The 21,544-nt window shown below is 43.3% G+C and overlaps 1 protein-coding gene across 4 annotated transcripts; it reads right to left on the minus strand.

Annotated features, from left to right (window-relative positions):
* Positions 1-4,105: 4,105 nt before the first annotated feature.
* Positions 4,106-21,541, minus strand: atf2 (activating transcription factor 2). 4 transcript variants are annotated; one of them, XM_014173311.2, is made up of 12 exons: positions 20,753-21,541; positions 19,898-19,967; positions 19,713-19,809; positions 19,500-19,618; positions 19,271-19,399; positions 18,333-18,511; positions 17,838-17,949; positions 16,660-16,746; positions 14,271-14,474; positions 13,826-14,023; positions 10,190-10,295; positions 4,106-6,065 (listed from the first exon to the last, which is right to left on the minus strand). In XM_014173311.2, the coding sequence occupies exons 2-12, from the start codon at positions 19,943-19,945 to the stop codon at positions 5,845-5,847; spliced, it is 1,500 nt and encodes a 499-aa protein (XP_014028786.1). In that variant the 5' UTR covers positions 19,946-19,967; positions 20,753-21,541; the 3' UTR covers positions 4,106-5,844. The 4 variants fall into 4 exon arrangements, with proteins under 4 accessions (XP_014028786.1, XP_014028781.1, XP_014028783.1 ...); XM_014173306.2 differs by having other exon boundaries at positions 19,259-19,399; XM_014173308.2 differs by having other exon boundaries at positions 19,259-19,399; positions 20,677-21,541.
* Between the last annotated feature and the right edge of the window lie 3 nt (positions 21,542-21,544).

Raw genomic sequence — 21,544 nt, forward strand, 5'->3', positions numbered from 1 at the left:
GGATATATTTTTTTAAAGGTTGGGCATTTTTCCTACACACAGCATTATCTACACTGTGTCCTTCATTCTGTAAATGTCACAATGAAGAAATAGTTTGCTCAGATAGAGGAATTCCCATCATCCCACTGGTTCATGGTTGGAACTCATTTGCAAAACGTCTGAGTTTGACAAGGAACTCCATCAACACAGTTGAACCTAAGGCTTTTCTACACTACCCAAATCTGACCAGTTTGGACCTGGGATCCAATTCAATATCTTCCATTCACTGTGGATCATTCTATTCTCTGAGTGGTCTGACAGAGCTTAATCTGGAAAATAACAAGATCTCTTCACTTGAGAGACAGACCTTTTCAGGAGTGACAAGTTTACTCTCTTTGGATTTACATGGCAACCAAGAGTGTGATGTTAAACAGGGTACAGTTGATGGATGAATTCATCTAACAAGGCTGAGGATCAGTGGCAATGCCCTTACAGTCCTGCATCGAGGGCTCTTTGTTGGTTTAAGATCGCTGGAGACCTTATACCTTGAAAATAATCAAATCGCGTCAATGTCGAGAAATATATTTAAAGGACTTGGACGTTGACATGAGCTGGATCTCTCTGGAAACAATTTGTCATGGTTTCCAGGCAGTGTTTTTAAACCTCTTTCATGACTGTCAGCTCTCCTGCTGAATGATAATTCCATCATGCAAATCAAACACACACACTTCAAATCCCTGGTGGGAATTAAAGGCACTGTCTTTGAGCATAACATGCTTTCTGAGATTGACCCAGGCGCTTTCAACAAGTTATCAAAACTGGAAGCCCTGAGGCTGAATGGAAATCATATCTTGAAGATCGGGAAGCATGTGTTCAGTCTCTGTACTCACATCAGGGAGATTGACCTCAGTGACAATTTAATCTCCACGATTGAGGATTCTGCTTTTGTGGGTTTAACACATCTAAGGGTTCTGAAACTGAACCGCAACATACTCTCGCACTTAAGTCCAAAGGCATTGGAAAGCCGCCTTCAGCTGTCATATTTCAGTCTGGATGACAACCCATGGGACTGCGACTGCAGAATACTTTACCTAAAAAGATGGCTTGAGAAGAGCAGCAACAGACGTCTCAGTGTTTCTGTGAGGTGCTCTCAACCTGAACCTCCGAGAGGGCAGTACCTGGGTGCCATAAGCAGTGCATTGATCCAGAGCAACAACAGCATGTGCAGTGATGCACTCCCCCATGTCAATTCCGGAGCAATCGCCTTTGCCAGCAACACATGGCTGTCAGAGCTAAACATTGAGGAAATACAGACACACAAGACTGCTACTCCTGTGGTGATCATCAAAAATGCAAACAAGCGTGATGTTTCAGAGTTACAGTAATAGCCAAATCAAACAGCAGCTGGAATCCCCTTAGAAACAGAACAATCCAATCAATATCAGTGCAAACCACAACTCCGACCAAAGTGTCCCCTGTGGAAATTACAGTCGATGATGCATGCACCTACAATCAGGTGATCATCAACATTTCAGCACGGATAGTCATCTTCAGCCCTGCTGTCATTGAATGGAGGTCGGCGAAAGCTGACAGACAAAATGCGTACTTTAGGGTAATATACGACCAGTTTGATACAACAGCTAAGTTCAATAGGTTCATCAATGTCAAACAGGGCACAGTTTGTAACCTCGGTGACCTACAGCCCTCAGTGTCGCTCGTGAGCGAGTCTGCCATGTAGCCTCGCGTGATCTCTGTCTTGGTATCATCACAGATGCTGACGAGTTATCAGGGCCTGAGCCTCACACTATAATATTGTACTTTAGTGCTACCAATACCCTGGTTATTATTGTTGTCCTAATTCTCTTTGGGATATAGAGCCTTCACACTGAGGAAACACTGAAGCAGTACTCTGCTGATGTTCTCTCAGAACAGAAGTATCTCCTGTGCTATGCGTGCTGGGATTCCAATGTCTTATCATAACTCTGGCATTCAAACGAACAGTTCCCACACTGGCACTTATCCGAGCTTGATGCCATAGAGCTGCCATCTGCACACTAAACATATATCTATCTACATGTTACCGTACTCGGGTGGCCATTACCCTTCATGATCATATTATTATATGTTTATTACATACTGTATGTCAAATTGATCTATCAAAGCATTGAATTATCTGTTATATTTGTCATTGAAACTCATCTTTCACTGAATGTTTGCTGAGTCTTGAGGGGGGTTGTTGTAGGTCTTTCTGTGCTCACTGACCCACACCAAAACTCATTGCACAATATCCACCAGGTGGCAGAAGACACCACAATAAACTTGCACAGACTCGTCTCAGTCAGCAGCGGACACTGTTTTTCCCCTCGGACATCATTGCACATGCGATAGAAGAGCGCAATATGTACTGCAACATGTCTTTACCATGCTGCGCAACGCTACTCAGCTCGGCAACAAGAACAATGGTGGTAGGGTGACCAGCGGCGTCGGATTCCATCTTTAAGTACAATAAAGAAACAAATCATTAAATGGTGAAATGGTCCAAACAAAGCATGTTTTGAGTCAGAAAGAAGCAACTATCTAGTCTGCACAACTGGTTATACCCCACATGCTTTATGCAGATACACTACATGACCAAAAGTATATGGACACCGTCTGGTTGAACATCTCATTCCAAAATCATGGGCATTAATATGGAGTTGGTCCCCCTTTACTGCAATAAAAGCTTCCACTCTTCTGGGAAGACTTTCCACTAGATGTTGGAACATTGCTGTGGGGTCTTGCTTCCATTCAGCCACAAGAGCATTAGTGAGGTTGGGCATTGATGTTGGGTGATTATGCCTGGCTCACAGTCTGCGTTCCAATTCATCCCAAAGATGTTCGATGGGGTTGAGGTCAGGGCTCTGTGCAGGCCAGTCAAGTTCTTCCACAGCGATCTCAACAGACCATTTCTGTATGGACCTTGTTTGGGCACGGGGACATTGTCATGCTGAAACAGGAAAGGGCCTTCCCCAAACTGTTGCCACAAAGTTGGAAGCACCGAATCGTCTAGAATGTCATTGTATGCTGTAGTGTTAAGATTTCACTTCACTGGAACTAAGGAACCTAGCCCGAATTATGAAAAACAGCCTCAGATCATTATTCCTCCTCCACCAAACTTTACAGTTTGCACTATGCATTAGGGTAGGTAGTGCTCTTCTGGCATCCGCCAAACCCAGGGCCGGACTGCCAGATGGTGAAGCGTGATTCATCACTCCAGAGAACGTGTTTCCACTGCTCTAGAGTCCAATGGCGGTGAACTTTACATCACTCCAGCTGATGCTTGGCATTGCGCATGGTGATCTTAGGCTTGTGTGAGGTTGCTCGGCCATGGAAACCCATTTCATGAAACTCCCGACTAACAGTTCTTGTGCTGACGTTGCTTCCAGAGGCAGTTTGGAACTCGGTAGTGAGTGTTGCAACCGAGGACAGACACGTTTTATGCGCTACACACTTCAACACTCGGTGGTCCCGTTCTGTGAGCTTGTGTGGCCTACCACTTCACAGCTGAGCCATTGTTGCTCCTAGACGTTTCCACTTAAAAATAAGCAGGGCAGAAATTTGACAAACTGACTGGTTGGCAAGGTGGCATCCTATGACGGTGCCATGTTGAAAGTCACTGAGCTCTTCAGTAAGGCCATTCTACTGTCAATGTTTGTCTATGGAGATTGCGTGGCTGTGTGCTCAATGTTATACACCTGTCAGCAACAGATGTGGCTGAAATAGCAGAATCCACTCATTTGAAGGGGTGTCCACATACTTTTGTATATATAGTGTATATCCATGGTTACCTGCTTGACATCTCTGCCTGTCACATCTCCAACGGTGCCAGTAGACAAGGAGCTACATGGTCATCGGGCCAGGGGCCAAAACTCCTCAATGTTCTTCTCATTGTGCCGGTACATTTTCTGGTGGCGGAGCAGTGGCAGAGACTCCCTGCCACACCCTTACAACTGGCCTTCCTTTAGATGTTAGCTCTTTATTCCCCTACTAATTTCCTTCATCCTCAGCCACATGCCCTTTTCTGCCTCTTATGCCAGCTCTTTGGTTGCCTCAACAGATAATAAAATAAAAATCCAGGAGGCAAAAATGGATTTAAAGAGATAAGATTTATTACGTCTTATTTAGGATACTGTACTTTATACATAACTTTCACAAGTTACAAGTTTACTGTCAACACAATATCACACCCCTTTTAAGCAGTTAAGCCGGGGTAAAATAATTTACAAAACCTTTCATAAACTTAAGACCAGCTAGTTATAACTCAAGGTGAAACATGTTCAATGTTACTTACTTGACTGAGACATTATTAAATATCAGTTTAATTCTCTCAGAGAATTATTGAAATCATGCTGAGAGCACATAAGTGACAGTACAAAAAACCTGTTAAATAAAAAGGAACAAATGATATCTGAAACAAAATGCAGGTGTGTCTCGTTAAACTACACAGTAGTAAGCCAATACATTTAAAGAGAAAAGGCAATTTGATACGAAATAATTGTATGATTTGCAAACTACAACTATTTGCTAAAATGTCACTAGCCTTAAAAGCAGTATAAGATCAACATACACATATATCATTGATTCCTCATTAAGTTTCTGGCGCAGCAGTATGTGATTCTATTAGTGTTTTCAAAGTTACTGTACTACGCAAGGCAAACAGAGCCTTCGTTTTAGGTTGGAGGCCAGTAAAGGTTCCTCAAGTTATTTCTTTAATAGAAATAAAACTTATTAGGACTCTAATACATGATTTTAAAAAGTATGACATCTGGAAAAAAATCACAATGTATCAGTAATGATGTTATTTACATTGTTTCCTAAAAAGGTCATATTCTTAAGTAACTTGAATATTTCCTCAAGTGTTCAGAGTCAAACATCAAAGCAATGGACAAGTCACTTAGTAAGCAGAAACATTATTCAGAAGAAACAGATCTCCTATACCAACAAATGATGTACATGGAAACACTCATAATTCTAATGACAAATCAGTCTGTGTCATAAAATGAATGGCACATGGTCGAGTCAACATGTTTATGTAATGTAAGATGTACTGCAATCCTACAATCACTGGTTCATGAAACAATCAAACTACAAATGGAATGTTGGTCAAAGAACGCACATAGAATTCGACCCAAGCTCCTATTTTACAAGTGCAGGCAACTCTGAACATTTAAACCACATGCTACCGGCAGACGTAGCCAAACTAAATCACTCACATAAACGTTGTCAGTTAAAATCTGATTTAACCGTTGAAGTTTTGTAATGAGACAGGTATTAAAATCTACCTTAGAAAGCTGCCAGTACATCTTATTGGAACAATCAAAAACACTAAAAAAGTTAAACCCTTCATCTGTTATGTGCAAAATGAAAAAGGCAAAACAATTAAAGTGTCTGCTCCTTACGTCTTCTCACCATAAAATAAAGATATAAAAGGCCATTAAAAAACAAATACATTCCAAGTGAGCCACAACACACTTTGGTAAGGTCTCATTGACAATGCACTGATTCAAATCATTACAACTTCAAAGTTCACAGAGGTCCAAAACAAAAAGGACATGTGTACACAGTCAATAAATCAATCAAATGACTAGAAAACAAGGTGGAAATAAGACAATCATTTCAATCTTCAAACCATTCGTAAAGGGCCTTCTTTTGCATCTTTACCAATTTCCAACAAACCATTACATTGCATTCCAAGAAAATCGAAAGAAACAGAAACCAAACAATGAGCAAAGACAGTATAGTCCAAACCGAAGCTGAGTGAGAGTTCCTTTCCCCTACAGAGGCAGCAGTGAGGCTGGGCCACTGCCTGCGGTGCGGTGGGGCTGATCAGCTTCCTGAGGGCTGAGTCTGGATGGTGGACAGGGCAGCGCCCCGCTGTGCCTGGCCATCCTCTGTGCTCTGGTCTGCTGTGGCAGGGGCGGAGGCAGCAGGGGTCATGGAGGAGGAGCTGACTCCGTTGGAGGTGCTAACGGAGCTGTGCTGGATGGCCTCGTTCTGGGGGCTGCCTGGGACTGACATCTCCTCACAGCTGTCTTCCTTCTCAGATGCTGCAAACACACACACACACACACACACACACACACACACACACACACACACACACAGTAAAAAAAAAAAGCCTGTTACGGCTTTATGGTTTGATCATCACCTATTTTATACAGTACATTATTGCCGCAAAGGTGCTTGTTAAAGTAGACGACTCACTTCAACAAAATGCAGCCTATATTCATTGCACTATGATCATATTCCAAAATAGGATCAGGAGTAGCCTCTGTTGGCCAATCTATTTAGGACTAATATGTATATCCTAGGACATTTTGTTAATACTACTTACTGTTTTTTCTGCTCTTAATTAAAGTTCAGTTACAATGTCAATTTAAACCAACATCATAAGGGGACATTACATTCTGGGGCATGTGGCAGTGTTTCCCACTCCTCACTGCGTTCTCATTTGTTTTTTGCTACCTTGCCAACTACTGCAGCGACAGATGATTACAGCACCTGATTTTAATGACGCTCACACTGGAGAGTATGCAAGACTTGGAGTCGAAATGCCACCAGCTGTTAGGCAGTTGCATTGAATTAATTGGATCCTGATGGAAAAAAATCCTCTCTCATGCTCCGACTCAAAGGAATGAGGAGGACCACTATGATAATTAATATAGCTAATGATATGAAGTCAGTTGAAATGGCACTAAGTAATTAACGATTGGGCTTGGTATTTGAGAATGTGAGACACAGACTCTATAATAAGAGTTTGCAATAAAATTGCATTTAAAAGGCCCTGTGTGTGTGGGGGGCTCCCTTCGCATTCGTATTGATCAGGCTTTGATCAGATGATTTAGTGCAGGTGAATGTCAAAGCACCGTAAATCGCTCTGCCATTTCTCCCTGCATAAGGTCGATCCCCTTGTAAATCAGCCTTTTTGTTCCATATTCCAGTGTGTATTATTACTCCTAATGGCATTAAGCACAGGAGCGGAAGGCGAGAGTAGACTGCTGATATATTATCATATGCAGCTTTACTAGCTACCCAGAGCAGCCTTCACCATAAGCAGATGGACAGCTCGGTGTGCCAAGAGGAAGCATGGTCTGGCTTGTTTGTAGGGCAGGCTGGGTAATATCCTCCCACCTGCTGTAGCAGTGTGCCTGGGCTGGATGAGGAAACATGTTACCAGACAGGGATGGAGGATGCTGGGGGCCTGGGGGACCACTGGTATTGGGGGGACTGTAAGGACTGGGAGAAAACACAGAGTAGCTGAAAAGACCTCTGTGCTGAGGCAACACCATGATGGAATACTTACATGATCTGCCTTATGTTGTCACAGTATTGACAGTATGGGTCGTTATGAATAAAACGTCACAATAAGGTGCAAAGCGTTCGATTTGTCTGCTGGGGGGCAAGGAGACCCGAAGCTCCGCTAAAACCATTGACAACAGAGCCGTTTTCAAGAGATTGATAAATAAATGTTAACTATTTGATTGTAATATCATCGCCCCTTGAAAAGCGTAGTCAGAATTTCACATTTTCGATTATTCCATACAAAACAATAGTGCACATTTAGCTCATGCTTTTCATGATCAGTAAACATCAACTGACCATGTAATTTCAGATACGTGAGGGTAGCCACCATTACTTGGATATCTGAGTGATATAAACTAAAAGTGAACTATACCTGACAAATATGAATGGTTTAGCTTAATTTCCCATCGTACGTGGGATCTGCCTGTCAAGCAGCAGAAGGGCACATTGCAGTGGTGTAAAGTACTTAAGTAGTACTTTAAAGTAATTTTACTTAAGTCGTATCTGTAGTTTACTATTTATATTTTGACAACTTTTACTTCACTACATTGCTAAAGAAAATAATGTACCATACATTTTCCCTGACACCCAAAAGTACTCGTTACATTTTGAATGCTTAGGAGGACAGGAAATTGGTCCATTCACACACTTATCAAGAAGACATCCCTGGTTATCCCTACTGCTTCTGATCTGGCAGACTCAGCAAACACACATGCTTCTTTGTAAATTATGTCTGAATGTTGACGTGTGCCCCTGGCTAACCGTAAAAATGTATTTAAAAAGTCTAGTTTGCTTAATGTAAGGAACTTCAAATAATTTATACTTTTGATAGATAAGTATATTTTAACAATTAAATTGACTTTTGACACTTAAGTATATTTAAAACCAAATACTTTTACTCAAGTAATATTTTACTGGGTGACTGACTTTTACTTGAGTCATTTTATTAGGGTATCTTTACTGACAATTGGGTACTTTTTCCACTACTGGCGTATTGCCGATGTAACGTTACTGTTAGCTGCTAATGTTACCTTGCCAGCTACCGGTAGAAACTTTGTACAGTTGGCTAAACATTGTGGTAAGTAGACCTAATGTACTTTTTTCTTCAATGTAGGCTCACCCAGTGAAGTTAGCTAACATTATCCCATTATTTAATGTTTTTAAATAGTGTTTAATCACGATTGCTGCTGACAGACATGATAGGCTACATTGATTGATGGACCACGTGAAATTGGATGGCTAGCTAATAACATATCACATCAACATGGCTAGTTAAGTTCACTTTCAGAGGATAAACTAAATGGCTACATCTAATTATTGTTCGATTTGCTTGCCATCTATAGCGGTGATGACAGTAGTCCGACTGACAACTTTCCCAGAACGATGTCAAGCTCTTTCCAAAAGCCTAATATCTGATGACGCCAGCTAAATGACACGTTGTTTGCTTTATAGCTAGGATCTGGCTTCCCTCACGTACAGTATATGAAAATACTTGATCAATTGATGGTTTACTGATTGCTGTAAAACTCTGATGATAGAGCTAAAATGTGGAATAATCGGAAATGTGTAGTTTTGACTATGCTCTTCAAGGAGGCGATATAAAAATCAAATAGTTAGTTATAAAATGTATTTAACAATCCATTGAAAACGGTTTTAGCAGAGCTGGGGAGACTCCTTGCCCCCAGCAGCCAACTCGAACGCTATCGTAACGTTTTATTGATAACGACCTATAATATAGTACGGTAGAGGCTTGTATCATCTCACTCAACCTCACCTTTCAACAACAGAATGCTTCCGTAAAGTGATGGTATCACAAGATGAGGCTATATTTCTCCATGGTATCAACTAGCTGCGAGCGATCAGCCTTCGCTGAGGTCTAAGATGGGAAGAATCCTCAACAATATGTAAGAAAGATGACCCAATTCATCTGCAAATGGTAGTCAAAACAATCCAGACAACCAAATGAGCACAGTCGGTGACAGGCCAATATAGCCTGGGAGTCATCAGTCCTATAATGCATGAGGCGTGTCAGCGACAGCGCTATGGTTAACAATAGGGATGTGGAATGAACAGTGGCGCTCGGTGACCGCGGCACCTCTCATCGAGAAAGCGCCGCAGTCTTGTCAAGCTCTCCGCTATAATGGACTCATTTTGGAGGCAATCATTGTCAATACAAGTCAGCGGCGGACTCCTGAGCACTGCCGAGACGTGGCTATGCGTACACGTTCTGCATATCGGCCCATCTAAAGAGAGATGGTGAGTTATGAGCACAAAGCTGAGCTGACAAAAATCTAGAGAGGCAAAGGGGGCTGAAATGGTGGAAATTAAAAACTATAGCCTGTTCTTACAAAAGTGCTTACACAGTGACTGGCGAAACCTGGCAGCCATTAAGTTTTACAACGAGCACCTGAGGAACAGGCACTTCTGGGCAAAGTGAGTCAACCATCGCCTCCCAGACAGCCGTTCTACTGACAACAGCAAATTGAAACTAAGAGGCTGCATAAGGCAGACACTATGCACAGATTTGCACATTTCAAAAGGCATCATTAAAGAATAAAAAGCTAAAGACTGATGCCTTTATTCTTCATTTAGGCTTCCATAATGGCACAGGTGAAGCACATTTAAAACAATATGACTTGAAATGACAGCTCAAAACAGATGACTTGCAGGAGACAAAAAAGGCATATGAATAGACAAACTTCTCTGAAGTTTTTCCAAAAACAGAAAATGGCCTAATGTGTCCATAGCTCTGGAGATGTCGGGGCTAGGCGATGAGCGAGACGTGTCCCTCTGGCGAGAGGTTAGCAGGGCTCGTTTTGGATGCATTTGCAGTGCGGCCTGGGGCTGAGGATAATGGAACATAACTCACTGTGATAGGCAGATTTCTTCTGCATGGCGGTTACAGGGCAATCTTTATGAGCCAGAAGAAGCTGCTTCAGCCGAGCCACTTCATTTCTCAGCAGGGTGACTTCACTCTGCCAGAGAGGAGGGAAACAGACAAAACACACACTCAAAACACAAAATGGCGACTTGACTGACTGCCACATACTTTCAAACAGATACCCGAGTCTGATAACCATGTGTATTGTATGCATTGTATGCATCTCTGATTGAAACATACTATATTTAGGCTAAACCTTCACCATCCCATGAGGAGCATGACCTGTCAAACCATCAGCCATCAACGACTGTCTCGATGAGGGGCTGTGAAGTGCTGGATAAATCTTTGTTCACATCACAACAGCCAGCATACACACATTCCCCAGTTCTGAAAACATCCAGGATACACACATTCCCTAGTTCTGAAAAAATCCAGGATACACACATTCCACAGTTCTGAAAAAATCCAGGATACACACATTCCCCAGTTCTGAAAACATCCAGGATACACACATTCCCCAGTTCTGAAAACATCCAGGATACACACATTCCCCAGTTCTGAAAACATCCAGGATACACACATTCCCCAGTTCTGAAAACATCCAGGATACACACATTCCCCAGTTCTGAAAACATCCAGGATACACACATTCCCCAGTTCTGAAAACATCCAGGATACACACATTCCCCAGTTCTGAAAACATCCAGGATACACACATTCCCCAGTTCTGAAAACATCCAGGATACACACATTCCCCAGTTCTGAAAACATCCAGGATACACACATTCCACAGTTCTGAAAACATCCAGGATACACACATTCCCCAGTTCTGAAAACATCCAGGATACACACATTCCCCAGTTCTGAAAACATCCAGGATACACACATTCCCCAGTTCTGAAAACATCCAGGATACACACATTCCCCAGTTCTGAAAACATCCAGGATACACACATTCCCCAGTTCTGAAAACATCCAGGATACACACATTCCCCAGTTCTGAAAACATCCAGGATACACACATTCCCCAGTTCTGAAAACATCCAGGATACACACATTCCCCAGTTCTGAAAACATCCAGGATACACACATTCCCCATTTCTGAAAACATCCAGGATACACACATTCCCCAGTTCTGAAAACAGCCAGGATACACACATTCCACAGCTCTGAAAACATCCAGGATACACACATTCCACAGTTCTGAAAACAGCCAGGCAGTGAGGAGACTTTAGCTACTATTTTCTCAGTACCCAAAACCATTCTGATTTTATTTTATCCTTACAAAGGGATAACCACAAGTCATTTCTCTCTCCTTGTCTGTCTGTATGAGAGGCCTATATGACCATTACATTACTGCAGAAATACTCATTCCCACCCCCACCAATCCCATGAAGAAGAACAGACACAGGGAAAGGTAGCTAACTGGATAATGGATGGCAAGGTGAATAAAGTATGATGCACTTTTTCAATTATGTTGCTCCTTGCGCTATAATTACGGCTCTTTACTGGCACCCGACCAACACATTTGTCAGAGGTGAGCTCTTCCGATTGTCAGCACAACTTTGTGGATTCTGCTGAGATTTACACTCCCGTGTCATTACAGTCCCCATGGGAGCTGGGGATTCTGCATGCAGTAAAGAGAGGCCACATTACGCTGAAGGTGACTTTCACTGGAATTAGAGCAGCCGGGGGCCCACAGAACACCCTATGGCAGATTTAGACTCTTTCTGTTCTCCTTTAAAAAAAAAAAAAAGGACTATGGCTGCTTAATCTATTTGTCTAAAAGCGGCCAATTTATGTGAATCCAGATTATGGATTCACATAATGTGAGACAGATTTTAACAGCTGGTAAGAGCCCTTACACATCTCTACCACACCACGCTCACTACGCAGCCATCTCTCATTACAGATAAACAACCTAGTTCCCACTGCGGCTTTGTGAAGGCGCTCATCCTCTCCACCTCTTCCTCCAGGTATTCCCTGTTGATTATTATTATTATTATAATATGTTCCCTGTTCTTATAAGAGCTCTTTGTCACCTCCCACGAGCCGGGTTTGTGACAAAAACTTACACTCACTCTTATGTTTAATAAATGTATCGTATAGTGTGTGTGGCAGGCTTACAATGACGGTAAAAAAAAAAAACATTTGAGAGTGCGCTGACCCTGGTGCTAGAGGGGTTACGCAGCTGGAGGTTGAATGCTTGAAGGGGTACGGGACTATAAAAAGTTTGGGAACCACTGGTTTGGATCAGCCCTCCAGTGCAGGTGCAGCCCACAGAGAGAGAGATTTTAGCATGGCTACAGGGAATAGATGTTATGGTATTGATAGATGTTGGGTGGCCCCAACAGGCAGTGTTTAGCGACTACTTTGATTAAACTACCTACCGTATTCCGAATACCATAAAGACACAGGTTTGTTGGTATGATGTGGAGGAATCTAGCCTAGTATGGATTACACAACCAGACTGCTTGTTATTGTTACTACGGCATTGGTGGAACAGCTAAACACCCAGGTCTGATGAGGTGCACTATTACAACCAGGATGTTAAACCCGGGAAAAACCCATAAATGGCTGCATTCCTTATCCAATTAATATGCATCATGTTGTCATACAGTAGGATAAAGCATGGCGGCCTGAAGAAGTTTAACTTGTTTCTAAGTTTGTGATTTAATAGAATGGGAGCAAATGGTCCTTTCCTTCCTGACTCGGAGGCCGGGAGCCCTGTGGGTTGCTGCCTGTTCTGACACCTCATTAAAAAAGCCCGTTAAGGATGATGTTATAGTAATCGTGCATCATTAGGGCCCACTCCGCTGATCAGCTGGGCCAATGTGTCAGCACGGGAGTTAGAACTAAAACCGCACCGCTGATTAATGCCTTCATATAAAAGAACACTTTCATTCTGTGACATTCAATTTTCGCCCCGCGACTTCTTCCGTTCCTCATAGTTAACAGTGGTGCTCTCTGCGACCCCATCCTTCCTCAATCCCCCTCTCCGTTCCTCCACCTTCATCTGCTTGCGTTCATTTAACGCTTAGCACGTACACCGATAACCATCAAGGGTGACAATCAGATATTGTAACAGAAATTCATCACAACCCCCCCCTCCATTTAATTCCCCCCCCCCCATGTCTTACTTTTCCTCCATGGACAAAGAAGACAGCAAGCAAATAAAACAGCACATCTCATTTAATTGTGTGGAACGCCGATGTGCCGCACCCCGGATCACACTTATCAACAGAGACAACAGTCACATGAACTGTAGAGAACTTGTCAGCGTCAGATCCTAATTGCTTTCTGCAAAATGAAGGTTCAAAAAGACACCTTTCCCTGAGAGATTTTAGAGGCCATCCAGTAAACTGCTGAGACAGAAGCGAGGACACGCTTGTGTGCGGCTGACATCTGGAGGATACAGCTTTATTGACAGGGATGTATCGGAGAATGGGGGGGCTCGCACGCCGCCCGCTGTCACACCGCAACTCCTCGTAATAGGCTTTAATGACTTCATCACCGCACAAGGGGAAAAAGAAAATGCACACACACACGTACACAGTAGAATCCCTCATACCTGATGCAATAAGCAGTTACTATATGTTAGACTGAGCCAAGGTCTGCATATACCTGTAGTTGTCCGTTCATAGAGTTGAGGTCCTCAGCCTTCTTCTCCAGCGAAGACACCCAGACCTTCCTCTTCTGTCTGCAGCGGGACGCCGCCGCTCGGTTGCGTTCCAGGAACTTGCGCCTCTTCTCGTCCGGGTCCTCGCTGGTGGCTCTGCGCCGCCGGCCCCCTGTGTGCTGGGCAGGGTGCACCTTAGACGCCTGGCATGGAGAACAGAATGCGCGGCACAAATTCATCAGAACCAACCTATCAAGCTCTATAACACATAGGCTATTCACATGTATCGCATGGCTAATGTAATGTTCATCATAATCACTAGTTATTGAGTGGGTAATACAAAATTAATATATTAATACCCTTAAAAAAAAGGTACTTCAATGGCTAGTTGTGGAATAGCCTAATTTAAGCATAGCGCCCTCTGGTGGCCAGTTGTGGTAGTGTACTCACAGGCGTCTCAGTGGTGGAGGTGGCAGGCTGCTGGAGGGTCTGGGGGCAGGGCTCCTCAGGCGGGGCCGGGGAAGGGCCAGGAGACAGAGATGGGGAAGGGGCCACGGCCGGGGCTGCAGTGTGGGTCACAGCACTGCTCTGGACATCACCAGAATCTCCATTGGTTACCTGAGGGAGCTGCTGGCTTAGTACTGCCTTCAGCTTCTAGAGGAAGAAAACAACACAAGAGCACATGAGCCACGAGACAACACCTCTCTGCAATGTAGGGATGTTCCGTTTTGAGTTGAAAGTCATGAACATAGTCTTGAAGTAGACCATTGAGATACAAAAAAACAAAACAAGGAGTTGCAAAAGACGAAACCAAAACACTATATTCTGTATGATGGGAAATTAGACATCAAAACAAAGACTTCCTCCAGTAATGTTACATAGGAAATCTAATAGCTGTCACGGCCAATATCCTATTCCCCTGATGAGCTGGGGATGTCAACTTGTCAGGGGAAGCTCTGCCTCTTGGGTGTGTTTATAACACACCATAGTGCCCCCCCCCCCCCCCCCATCTAGAGCGCCCAACCCCCTTCTCTGTCCCTGGGCATCTGTCAGACAAGCCATAAAACTAGCTAACAAAGTCACCAGGAACACAGACATCTACAGTGCGTTAAAGAGACAAATAGATATACAACTACATCCTTCTAATCTACATGTAGCTAGTCATACGACATACTGGGGAATTTAATCGCATGCCAAATCCATATTTGTAATTGTTGATGTTTTACATGAAAATCTACGCAACACACTTCACCCATCCTGCATCTCGATAAAGGTGACAGACAGTAATTTAAAGCCCAAATCCTCCACCATCAAACAGTGAGTAAACAAGCTGAAGGTGAATGAGCCATCTCAACCCATAACAAAGTGAGTGGGAATACATTTACATGGGAGAACAGAGGAGCACATTATTCTAACAACTACCTTTTGCCAGACCAATCTATCTACCAAATTAGTTTATCGTGTAATACCCTTCCAGAAGCTCTTCTGGCAGAAACAAGATATTATTCTCCTGGAATGGCCCATAGAAGGAGGGAGAAGCCAGTCAGATTCATATTTCATTTCTGCCACAGAAACCTCATCAGTGTAATAACCCTCCATCTCATGGGTGTTATTCAACCATCTGCTGCTATATTACTTATCTTTATTTTGCAACTAATTAACAGCATAATCTTCTAAATTCAGCAAGTTAATTATCATTATTGTGGTCTTTGCAGCATCATCAGTCCTTGTAAAGCGCCGTCTCCGCGCCCCCGGAGAGCAGGGTGGGTGGGGGGCTGGCTGGGCGGGGGGCTGTTTTCTTGACGTGGGCTCATTAGGTGTTTGCTGATGAGCTGAGTGTGGTGGTGGTAAGGAGGGGGGGGGCACCGGGGTGGGGGGTTCGCAGGTCAGCCAGGATTCTGCTGAACAAAAGGTTCCATGCAGGGTGAGGCTGACTTAATGTGCCTCTGAGCCCATGCCAAGATGCCCCCCAGCTGGCTCTCGGCAGAAGCCCCCCTCCGGCTGGCCTCGGCGACGGCGTGTTGAGCACAACGCTATCTCTGCGTTTGTCATCCCTGCGCCCCGCGAACCCAATAAACCACCCCTCACCCATCTTAAAGTCCCCCCCCCCCCAGCCCTCCTTGTAAAGCTTTACCTGTTAATTTTCAGAGGTGCGGCGTGCTGTGAGCATTTACAGGTTCTGTGATACGTGCTTCATCACCGTGCCAATGATCTACCTAACAACGGTCCATATCTCTGCCCTTCAACCATCACTACTAACACAAAGGGCCAGAGGCTAGAGACACCGCTCATCCACCCTGGTTGAGGCATTAAAGGGATACTTCGGGTATTTTGAGTCAGATGAACTCATAGATACCGTTTTTCATGTCTCTGTGTCTAGTCTGAAGGAAGTTAGAGGTTTTTTTGTGAGCCAATGCTAACTACCGTTAGCGCAATGCCTGGAAGTCTATGGGTATCTACTAACATGCTGGTATCCACAAGACTCTGGGGAAGTAGATAAAGGGCGTCATTGCCCAAATCCCAAAGTATCTCTTTAAGCCAGGTCACGGTCATACACCATTCACTAGCATCTGTAACACATACTCAACTTTAATGGCAATTTATATCAAATACAAACTGCTAACATCATTGCAAAACACTTGTTTCTAGTTCCCTCTTCTGGTTAAAGTAAGGAACTACAGTACAGACATAGTAGCTACAGTATTGGCATGAACTACTATTGTACATAATCCAAATGTAAAATTACTTTGTGGATCAATTTGACATAGTTTGGGGGAATTTCAGGCATGCACATATGCACAGAACCCTTGACGGGATGTGTATGAGACAAAGACATTACCAGCTTAGCTTCTGATTGGACGGCTTGAGGCGAGGGCGGTCCAGGGATCCCAGGGACGTTAGGCACTACGGTGACGGGTCTGACAAGCTGACAGCACAGACACACACAGAGACCAGCACAAGGAGAATTAGTCTCTCCCAGTGAGAGGCAGGCAGCCCCCTCCCCTCCCAATATGTGTGCAAAACACACACACACATACGCACACACAGCGCCGTACGCTCAGAGTTTTCCTCATACCTCAGCCTCATTAGGCTGGATGGCCTGTTATTTTGTGGAGGCAGCGCCACATGGAGATGCACCATGTACGCTAATGAGCTCCTGCCTGCCTGTGTGGAAAGCATATGGACAGAAGGGCTAAGCACAGGAGAGGGATGGAGGGAGAGACGAGCTGGAAGGCCAGAGCCGGGTCTCCTCTACCGTCTCCGCACAACGAGACGGATGGAAAACGAGAGAGAGGAGAGGAAAGGGGATGAAGGGAGGAGGGGAGAGGAGACCCAGCAGTGGGATCTCTTCCTTTCCTCGTCAGTGGCTCCCCACAGACTGGGAGAACGGAGGTCTTTTCCCCGCTGCGCCGCCATCAGGAGATAATCATCTGCTGCTCAGTGTTCCACACAGACAATCAGGGCCAGAGAGAACAAGACAGGGACCCTGTCTGTCTATCGTCACCAGCCACACGTCGCTCTGGGGGAACTAGGGACAGGGAGATTTCTATAGGGCCTAAGATATGGCTAGATTAGCTAATGTCCTTAACGGACACTGAAGCATAATATCCAGGGGTGGCATATTAATTGATTGCAACATATCCAGTCTGCCAGAAGTCAAGTGTGGTGATTCAAATTGTACAAGGACAAATGGCAGTGAGGCACCCTGGACTGGAACATACAACCGTTTGGCCTACTCACTGTCTTTGCCAAGGTGACATACAGCTGCTCTCTTCTAAGGCCCATTAGTTCCCCCATCATCCCCTGCCTGTCCAACGTATGCCAAAGACACTAGTGCCAAAGTAGTAAATAGTGAGCCTGTTCTAGGGGCTGAATACATGGCATTAACTAATCACGGGAACGTGGATTTAGGTCTAGTTAAAATGGGCCTAAGCGAATGTGCAGCACACTAAATCCATACATTTAAAATACACCTTGGAACTCCATAAAGCATTGAGCGTGACATGCGATACTTACAGGAATTGCGGTTGGAATATGTACACTAGAAGCGATGGTTGCTGGGATTGCGACGGGCATGGTTTGTCCATTAGGCAGCTGAAAGAGTACAGGAAAAGTTCCAGAGACTGGACTGGAGGGGAGAGAGGAGACACTATGGGTTACACAACAACCAGCAAAATAATATCTAGTCATGTTACATCGTAAATTATTTCTCCTTTAAGAAAGTTATACACTTCACACTACAACAAAGAAACACAAAACAGACACTCAAAGGAACATAAGGTAACGTAAAATGGACAGCAGAACTTTGTGGATTTGTACTCATACAATATGGTAGCAGTATTGGTCACTGACAACAAACCAAAGAGCATACTTTTCAATGAACCATCTTACCACAAAATGCAAAACTATAAAAGACACAAAACATAATTACAAAAAACAAATTAAGCAAAAACACACCAAAAAAAAGTTATACAAAAAAAATCAAATAATTAACATGTTTTAGTTACTTACACTATTGGTCTATTAGAGGATGGGACTTGGGTAATTACAGAGCTAGATGTTGGCGATGGGAGAGCTTGCTGTATAACAACACTAGCGTCTGAGGTTGCTAGGAGTACATTTGGGACTTGGAGGGATGCAGGATGGACTATAGTAGAGGTTGGCAGTGAGGTCGGCTGCAAAGATACCTCCTGAAAACACCATACGAGACCTTAGCTGCATTAAAACCTTCAATGACAACCTTTCTCTAGATTTCAACTACGAATGAATGCCCTAGTTGTGTGTCATTCTTATAGTACAGATTAAAAGATGGATTGATTAATAACTGCTAATAGACAAGGATCTGATGTACAAAATATAAAAGGGATTTATTTATCCAAATAATTTTTTGCAGTTCTGGTACTACTGTGTACTATTTTGGGGAAGCAGTGAAACTATCAACCAAAGCACTGCAGAAGGGAATCAGTGTTTCAGTGATCCCAGTAAGAGCTCTTAGTCTATGATGAAAATATTAAAAGATGCTGCAAATGAGCATGAGGGTAAACCTTATCCTTAGATGGCAAAATAGTCAAAACAGTAGTTTAACTGTTACATTGGGTGGTCATTTGAGGGTAATTCACTCTGAGCTTATTGCAATGTTGTTGAGCAACATCTCTGATAAGCCATCCATTGGAGTTCATGGACACTGTATTAGCACAATTATGACACCACATCTGCAAAGTTAGTCTATATGGTAGAAAATACAATTGCTTTTTCAGCAATCAGGGTATTGTCCGACCTTCAATGAACCCTTTTCAACAATAAATCAAACTGTTTGGGTTGAATATAACCCTGGCTGTTCAAGTGGTGAGACAATAGTTGTTCATGTCCAAAAGTAAAGATGTAGAATTTCCCTACATATCAACTGATCCACCAGGATATCAATGTATGAAGTATACCAAATCCTTTACTTTGTCGTCACTTGTTGTAGATTCCGGATGGGGCAGAGGGCTGCCCCGATGTGCCTCCACAGCTGAGTGGTCCTCAATTTTATTTTGTATGATCATTGGTGTGGCAAGAGGTGACAGATCCAAGGGCATCTGCATGTCAGAAACAAATATCAACAGATCAGATCTGGAGCAACCTGTACTACCAAATGAGCCTTAGCTTTGATAGCATCACTGAATAGTAACTACTCACCTTTTTGAGGTCATCCTCAGCAGCTTTTTTGAAGTCATGCTCAAATGGACTGGTAAGCTCATTGAAGAGTCCCACTTCCTCACAGTTCTTCAGAAAGCGTGTAGGTGTTGGTGTTTGGTCTGCAACACAAGACAGGGTCTCTCTCTCTCTCTCATACCACTTGAATGAATACTAACATTTAGTCATTTAATTGTGGGCTCTTGTAGTGCTTACCAGCAACGATGACACTGTTGTCCCTTGCTGGACCAAACTTGAGTGTCATCTCATGTTTGTGTTTGTGGACAGCCAAGTGGTCTTCGTTTGTAAATCGCTATGGAATGATGAAAATGTATAATTTACAGATAACACTTTTCATATATAACCATCAAAGACAAACCAAATGGACTTTAAAAACATACCTGACCACACCCAGGAGCAGTACATAAGAAAGGTTTGTCATCACTCATATTCAGGAATTCCTTTTATACCCTGGAATGCAAAATACAAGTAATGATTTGCACTGTAGTAAGTAGAATGTCCCAGATCAATGATCATCACCATATAGAAGGCTCTGTCAAATATTGTATCTGCTTTAGGACTTTGTGTGGGGACAAAGCTTATTGATAGCAAGTTGGCAACTGTCCCTTGTAAATGCATGGTCTTTCTCTGAGTCAGAAGAAAGAGTGAGAGATATCCTCTGTCTATGACCAGCAATATCTATCAAAATGAATAGTGGAAACTCGAATTATGACAGATGACACAACTGTATATTTAACTATCAAGATAGCTACAGCATCACTAGCTAGCTAGGTAGCGTTAGTTGGGTAACCTACAGCAGCAGTAGCTAGCCATTATGAAACTGACAATACAACATTTCTGACTAGACTATTCAGCTAGCGTTGTCCTTATATTGAAGACAAACAGATGAAATGCAACAATTTAGCCACAACATTAGACACAAACCTTGCAATTTAAAATGTTGACAAATTCAGCACGAGCTAACAAAACAATGTGGGTGGTTTTGTTTACACAGCCCCTCACCATCATCAAGCTACCAAGCCCTATCCATCCACACCGCCCATTTAGGCAGGGTAGCATCTGCAAGCATATCACCGTCGCCATATTAGCTCTATTTATAACTGCTAATACAGAAAGGATCTGCATTTATCACAGGCCAATAATTTTTATTCAAGCTTACATCCCCACGAATGCCAAGAAATCGTTACATGGGCGATATTTTCGTGTACAATCACTGTCAGTTTGTAGACACTTACCCACGGGCTCAACCCTTGATATCAAAATCCCACGTCTGTACAAAGGTCTCGCGAGAGCAGCATATTTTCCGTATACGTCACTTACTTCCTACACACCACAGCCACAGAGAAGTAGTCTTTGCCACCGCCAGCAATATAAAAGTGCAGAGAAATCAGTTCACGATACAATTTACAATATACTATTTAAATTATATATTTTCCTTCAAAGCTAGTCACGAGATGCTGTTATAATGCCAACAGAGATGTGGTGCATACAACAAATGTGCTGGGACATTGCCACATCCCCAATACAAAAAAAAGCACAGTAGCAGACAAAATTGTCCGGAATATTACAGCATCCAATCTTGAATAAAGTCCTTGAGTAAGGGAACAATCCATAACGGAGTACAGGTGAAGAGAGCAGGGTCTTCTCTTTGGTAGAACAAACTACAACGCTGCTCAAAAGCAGTGGGAGGTGGAGCCCACCAGAACAGAGAAGGGATAAGAAGCATCCTACATACCCCCAAGGGTGGGGGAAGCCAGGTGACGAGTGAATGGTATTACCATCTGTAGGATGGAGAAATTAACTCCACTGGAAGGCAGGTATACACACCATGGTCTTGTTCAGAGCACACAAAATAGTAAAACCTAAAAATAAAAAAAACTGAAAATGTGTATTCTTGCTGTACAAGTTCAGGTAGTACCATCCTGTTTTTAAATGTTTTCTGTGTCTTAAACTGGATGTGACATCCGGGAGCTGGGGTATGAAGGGTGACCATCTCCAGAAAATACATGCAGATCCCTTTTACATTT

This window comes from Salmo salar, chromosome ssa25 (genome assembly GCF_905237065.1).
Source record: "Salmo salar chromosome ssa25, Ssal_v3.1, whole genome shotgun sequence".
Lineage (NCBI taxonomy): Eukaryota > Metazoa > Chordata > Actinopteri > Salmoniformes > Salmonidae > Salmo > Salmo salar.